Here is a 7,327-nt window from a genome sequence, read left to right on the forward strand (position 1 = left end):
GGCAAATGCCTCTGTGCAGGGCTTGGGCGGGGTGAGTCTCACGGGATCAACAGGGCGGGCGGAGCGAGCAGTTATGGCTACTCTCAGTCCCGTCCCCAGGGGCTCTGCCTCTCAGAGTCCCAGCAACCTCTGCAAACCTCGGAGAGAAAGCTGCCCTCGAGTTCCGACTGATGCCAGACAGTCCCGCTTCTCCCGTTTGAGTCTGGGTCCCTAGAGACTCGCCTGGATCTGGAGCTCAGAGCCTGAGACTCCCTCCCGATTGAAACAGACAACCGCACCCTCAGCCGCCAGCCCGTTCCGCGCGCACCTCCGCACCTTAGTATTTCACTTCCGCACTGCGCCTCCTCTGAGTCTCGGTATGGTTTTCTCTTTCCTTCTAGTTGTAGAATTTCCCCTCAACCAGCCTTCCTGTGGTTATGGGTGATGTCCGTTCCGTCTTTTAGTTGTATTTTTGAAGTGGTTGTGCGAGGCAGCAATCTCCGGTGTTTACCTATGCCGCCATCTTGGTTCCTTAACTTTGAATTTCATGCAGAGGAGTACTCCTGTGTGTTGGGATGGGAGTGGGGCAGTCTTAGGGGGTGCCCTTAATAAGCCTGACTTCCAGCCCTCTGGGAGCTGAGTTGGAGGACGGAGAGGGCTCAGTGTCCCATTTTTATTATGGTAAATTTATACTGATTTCTGTTTTCAGAGTGGCACTGTCCTCTCACTGGTCCTTAGGAATTTTAGTTTATATTCAGCATTTCCAGAGTAAATCTCCCGCCCTCCTGCAGGACCTGAAAGGGACCTAAGGAAATGACTCCTTATCATGGGTTCCAGGCTGGGCTCCTGAGTCCCCCGCCTGTTCCCCCCTCTCCCAGGGAGCTCTGCCCCCAGCCGGGGAGCATTTTCATGTCTGCTGCAGGCTTTTCCCTGCCAGTGCACTCATGCTCAGCTTTCGCACCCTCAGCTTTCTCTCTGGTCTCTCTGTTTTACCAAATACAACTTACCCACCTGCTCTCTAGTTTCCCACATTTTGTTACTGTCATCGCCTATGCCTGCTCTTGCTAAGATCAAATATTTTAGACTTTTGTAGGCATTTTTGTGAGCGGATAGGTTTTTCTATTAGGAAGTAATCGTTACGTTCCTAGGATAAACCCTATTTAAGGATGACTGTGGTTTTTGTAAACTGCAGGATTTGTTTTGCTAATATTTGGGATTTTTCACGTCTATATTGACAAAGGAGTTTAGTTTCTTCTTTTCCCTTATTGTGCTGGTCCAGTTTTGGTATCAAAGATATATTAGTCTTACCATTTTCCTAGCAACAATATGTGTTTCATATGGTGTTCTGTTGAGCACAGATTTTTAATCATGATTTCATTGTCTTCAATGAGTTTGTAAAGCTATTTAGGTTTCCTTAAGTTTTGCTTACCATCATTTAGTCATTGTCCATTTCTTGTGTTTTCAAATGTTTTGGCATGAGTAGTTTTAGGTTTCTTCTGGGCATATATATAAAAAATGTATTCATAACACTTTATTATACATACACTAGAGGCCCAGTGCATGACATTCATGCACTGGGCAGGGGGTTTGCCTCAGCCCAGCCTGTGCCCTCTTGCAGTCCCGGACCCCTTGGGGGATGTCCACCTGCTGGCAGTTGGACATCCCCCAAGGGATCTTTAGCGCTGCTGCGGAGGCGGGAGAGGCTCCCGCCACTGCCTCTGCGCTGGCCAACTATGAGCTCGGCTTCTGGCTGAGCGGCACTCCCCCTGTTGAAGCGCACTGACTACCAGGGGGCAGCTTCTACGTTGAGCGTCTGCCCCCTGGTGGTCAGTGCACACCATAGCGACTGATCGTTTCGCTGTTCAATCGATTTGCATATTAGGGTTTTATTATGTAGGATAGGGAATGACACATCTGTGGGGCTCATGTCTCCACTGCAAGCATCATTGTGTCTCCTTCCTCACTCATTCTCCAGAGGTTTATTTCTGGTTCTTTTTCTCTGTGGCACGCCTTTTGTGGAGACATAGGCGTGACCCCTTGGCTCAGTTCCACTCTTGTCAGCACCCACCTGAGGCAGTGCTCTTGTTTGCTTCGTTCTCAATGTCCTTTGTCCCTGGTGTCTGCCTCCACTCTCCCCTTCGCGAGGACACCCACTGTAATATTTTATCATGCTTTCTATCAGCATTTTGTGTGTGACACATTTCTATGTTATTAAAATGATACATTTTATATTTATGTTGTTGGTTTAAAACATATTCTTAATGTTTTGTGAATGTATGTTTTTAATTTTGTGTTCTAGATTTTCTGATGTTTTATTTCTTGTTAATCCTCACCCAAGGATATTTTTCCACTGACTTTTAGAGAGAGTGGAAGGGAGGGGGAGAGGTGGAGAGAAACATCGATGTGAGAGAGACACATCGATTGGTTGCCTTGTGCACGCACCCCGACTAGGGCCGGGGAACCTGCGACTAAGGTACATGCCCTTGACTAGAATCAAACCCGGGACCCTTCAGTCTGAGGGCTGATGCTCTATTCACTGAGCCAAACTGGCTAGAGCTGTATTCTGACTTTTTGCAAGATTTCTGCTCAACATTTATTTTTTCAACAAATACCTACTATGTTTAAGGAATGTGCTCAGCACATTGGTTTATAGAGCAATAAATCAAAATCTTAGTTTTCTTGGGACAGACAGACCAGCAATGAAATAAATACAGCGTTTGCTGGCATTGAGTGGTCTGAGGAAATAGGAAGCAAGGCATACAGAGGTGGGGTGCCGGGGTCCTTCTTGTCATTTCCTCTGACTGCTGTATCTTCTGTTGTGTATGGTAACTGAGTTCTAAATACCATCTTGGGGAGAAAGATGCCATAGAAAACCCTGTGTTAATGTCCCCTTGCAAACCTGTTTGATCCCTCCATCGTGACCTGCCCATGGACGCTCCCCTGCGTTAGTCTGTGGGGCTTCAGTTTCCTCACAGCCTGGGTTGGTTGCATTGGTTTATTTTGCATTTCTCTGATTATTTGAGCCTTTGAGTATTTACCAGCTGCTGGGTTTTGCCTTTTATGAATGCCTCCTGATATCTTTTTACATCTTTCTGCTGATCTCCAGTGTGTCCTTTGATTAATAGAGCCATGTGGATTCTAATCCTTAGTCAGTTGTGGTTTTTTTTAATATGTTTTTATTGTTGAGAGAGAGAGGAAGGGAGAGGGAGAGAGAGAGAAACATCACCGATCGGCTGCCTCCTGCATACCCTCCACTGGGATGGAACCCGCAACCCAGGCGTGTATCCTGACCAGGAATTGAACTGGTGACCTCTTGGTTCATGGGTTGATGCTCCATCACTGAGCCACACCAACCAGGCTTTGGTCAGTTTTTGATGTGGTACTTTATTACACTGATTCTAAAATGCACCTTTTTTTTCCCCTTCTATTTTAAGATCTCTGAATTGGGGGTGAATCATACAGCTGCTGCAAGTCATTGTCAGCCAAGGGGCCTGGGGCGGGGGGCTGTCACTGCCTGTGTACCAGTGAACTAGGTCATGACTGTGTTTATTGCCAGCACTTCAGTTGAGTTATGGGCAGCACTGGTAAGTAAATCAGCTGATGGCAGGAGAAAGGGCCAAACCACTCCAAGTAGACTAACAGAGGCTACTGCAACTAAGGTTTGAGCGTCTCTTTGTCAGACTTCTGCTGCCTTTGGGTAATAACAGCTTGCTTTCTAGAAACATGGTTCAATTGGCAAAAGATGAAACTAGGAGTTTAGTTCATAGGAAAGTTCCAGCATTAAAACGTAAAGAATGAGTGACACCAACTTGTCAGATGGTAGGAGAGCACCTGCGAAGCCACTGCCTGGGTATTCGGTGGCAGACAGCAGAATAGTGTGAATGGCCACAGTGTCCGTGGCTTAGCAGAGGAGAGCAGACAGTCGGAACTTGGGCAAAGAGGTTAGGAATGTCCTGACCAATTTGAATTCCTAGTATTTTCGTTTTCAGAAGTTCAAAAGAGTGTAACCAAAGTCTGTGTCCAAGAGTACCCAACAGATCTTTTCATTAAATATAGTCTAAAAAATTCTAGATGACAAGGAAACATCTTGACCTTCTAATCCAGGGGTCCTCAAACTACGGCCCGCGGGCCACATGCAAATACAAATATTGTACTTGTTTCCGTTTTGTTTTTTTACTTCAAAATAAACTATGTGCAGTGTGCATAGGAATTTGTTCATAGTTTTTTTTTAAACTATAGTCCGGCCCTCCCACGGTCTGAGGGACAGTGAACTGGCCCCCTGTTTAAAAAGTTTGAGGACCCCTGTAATCTAATCGGCAGTGTTTTCTTCTGTAGTGGCCGGTAAAATACAGTTGATGCCCTCTTAGATTCAGTGAAATACAATCAATCTCTTTATTACACACCTGTTAACTTCATCTTTGATGTTAATTTTGACTTGATCAGTTTCATCCATTTCGGCTTCATGGTTTGCATATTTTGAGACTTGCTTCAGAGGTCATTTCCTACTCCAAGGTCACAAAAACATTCTTCTACGTTTTCTTTCATTATCTTTTCCAAAATATCTTTTTGGTTTGTGACATGTCTGGAATTAACCTTTGTACATGATTATACAACTTTATTTTTTCCCATAGAGAAATATCTGTGTGTAACTAAGTCATTTGTGGGGCAAATGCTATTGTTTGCCAGGTACTCATGTATACACAGCTCTCTTGAGTTCCAGATTCACTCACTGGTCTAGTTGTTTATTCTCACCAGCGCCAAACCTGAGGTTGCTGGAGTCTGTAATGGTTGTTTTTCTCGGGTAGAGAACCCTTCTCCGTTTCCAAGTTCACTAAGCCACCTATGAACCTTCGTTCATCCAGGTGACCTAACAGTGAGGCTGGGGTTTTTGGTTGGGAAGGTTTTATTTTCCTTCCTCCCATTCTCTGAGGCCTTGACTGTGGAGCTGTCTTTCTGGATTGATTTTACTGACTTCTGCGAGGCCACCCTGAAGGGTCTTGCTCTCCAGGATTCCTGTGTCAGGTCCCTGCATGGGGCACAGGTGTGAGCCTCCTGGTGCTCACTGGAAGCTGTTTTCCTGCCTTGTCCCAGGTGCTGGACGAAAACCGGTCCCCACATCCCATGTCGTGCTTCAGCTGGCCTGTACTCAGGGGCTTTGGGTGTGCTCGTTCTTGATAGTTTGGTTTCTCCGTGTCACGGTTTTTGTGGAATGGTCTTGACTTTCACAGCAGCAACTATTACTGCAGGCTTGTCTATATAGGTGTTTTGTTTTCTCATCTTTTTGTGAGTGCTAAAACCTCCACACCAGGGAGGACTGGGGAAACTTTAAGAAGCCCTGAGAAGGATCAAACTAAATAACATGATGGATTCACAGTCCCAGTGGGTGAAAAGAGAAGAAGCCTTGAAGCCATAGGGAAGAAGGAAGATAATATTTAGAGAACACCTCTGTGGACCAGGCACTTTTATAATGACAGTTACCTTGAGAAAAAGGTCCTCTCCCCATTTTACAGATGAAGAAACTGAGGCTTACAAGCCCAGGTAATCTCCAAAAGTTTCTGAAGCCATCAGTAGCCACAGGGCAGACGACTGTAAATTTTTATCTGCTTTTGTGAATTTACTTGAAGTTGTCTTTCATTTCCTCCCTGGTTTCCCAGCATCTTTGTTATCTTTCTCATAGAAAACCAGTTCTGTTGATACATACCAATGAGAGCAGTGTCTCGGTCTTTTCTGGCCGTAGTGCATTTTCTAGAGCAACCCAGCATGTAGACCAGTGCAGGTGTGTAACTGAAACAAGTTTCAGGGACGGTCACTTCCCTTGCTGTGACAGTCCCATTCCATTCTATTCTATGGTTTCCTTTAGTTAAAATAGATTGATTGTGACTGACTCAATTTGGTCTTACAACCGGTTAATTGCTTGTGACCTGTAGCTTGGCCCTGTGTTTCTGAAGCATGGCCTACAGCTAGTATTTGTCAGCAAAGGACTTATCCTGTCCCAGCCACACTTAGATGCATACTCCTGTGGAGCTGGCCACTCTGTTTTTAATACAGTGGTCGCCAACCTTTTGGGCCTCATGGACCACCGGTTGGTGACCGCTGCTTTTATACACACACACACACACACACACACACACCCCAGCTGGTGTGGCTCAATGGTTGAGTCTGAGGTACTTTATTTAGCTATTCTTTTTTTTTTAATCCTCACCTGAGGATATTTTTTCCATTGATTTTGAAAGAGAGTGGAAGGGAGGGAGGAGGTGGGGAGAGAGAGAGAGAGAGAGAAAGAGAAATAGCGGTGAAAGAGATACATCCATTGGTTGCCTCCCACATGCAACCTCTACTGGCGCTGGGGAACCTGCAACCAAGGTACATTCCCTTGACTGGAATTGAACCCTTGACCCTTCGGTCCATAGGCCGACGCTCTAACCACTGAGCAACCGGCCACGGCTAGCTATTCTTTCTTAAATGAATTGTAAAATCAAAACAAAGATTTGCCATCTATCCATTTTGAAATTCTAGCTTCTTAACTGAAGTGTACAGGGTAGCCTATTAAGAATTACTGGCCAAGTATCTGATTTTAATATACCATTGTCTAATTTTACTTTTTAAAAATAAACAGTACAAGAGCTGGAAGACCGGTGCACAAGTAGTGTAGAGTAACAACACTGTGTCCTGTCTGCTGCCAGGGTAGTGTGGGAGCATGTGTGCTGTAACGTGTTGACTGAGTAAACCATTCTCATCTCTCTTCCCCAGCCCTCCAAGCCACAGCATCGTGGTGAATGGAAAAGAATGTATAAACTTTGCCTCCTTTAATTTTCTTGGATTGTTGGATAACCCTAGAGTCAAGGTAAGTAGCACCCATACTGAAGTGAAAAGATAGCATGACTGACTTAAGAAACTGGACATAAAATCAAAGATGAATGCAGAGCATCAGAAAGGGCTCTCTGAGTGTCTGCCATTTCTCTTTTCTGGAAGAGCTGTGACCTGGATTTCCAGAGAGGGAGACAGGAGTGTCTGTTGTGGCTTAGTGTTGTCCGAGCCAGACCTGGTGATGGTTGGAGATGTGTTTAGAAAATTGCTCCAGTTCCTGTTGGGATTGTCAGCCAGTAAATATTTTTGCTGTCCACACATGCCAAAAAGTATAAACGCATCAAATTAACCGGGATTTGATATTTGAGTTAAGAGAACATGTCTGTTTTAAGTTATATCCTTAAATCTTTTTTAAAAAATATATTTTTACTAGTGGCCCGGTGCATGAAATTCATGCACGGGGGAGGGGGTGTTCCTCAGCCCGGCCTGCACCCTCTCCAATCTGGGACCCCTCGAAGGATGTCCTACTGCCGGTTTCCAG

At 45.3% G+C, this 7,327-nt stretch overlaps 1 protein-coding gene across 1 annotated transcript in view; it reads left to right on the plus strand.

Moving 5' to 3' along the window:
• Window positions 1-7,327, plus strand: part of SPTLC1 (serine palmitoyltransferase, long chain base subunit 1) — a 91,115-nt gene that overhangs the window by 7,740 nt on the left and 76,048 nt on the right. The window contains exon 4 of the mRNA XM_014529506.1: window positions 6,730-6,823. Coding sequence (XP_014384992.1) covers window positions 6,730-6,823 — 94 coding nt within the window. The remainder of the gene's footprint in view (window positions 1-6,729; window positions 6,824-7,327) is intronic.

The sequence above is a fragment of the Myotis brandtii genome, unplaced genomic scaffold (assembly GCF_000412655.1).
Source record: "Myotis brandtii unplaced genomic scaffold, ASM41265v1 scaffold684, whole genome shotgun sequence".
NCBI classification, from domain to species: Eukaryota; Metazoa; Chordata; class Mammalia; order Chiroptera; family Vespertilionidae; genus Myotis; species Myotis brandtii.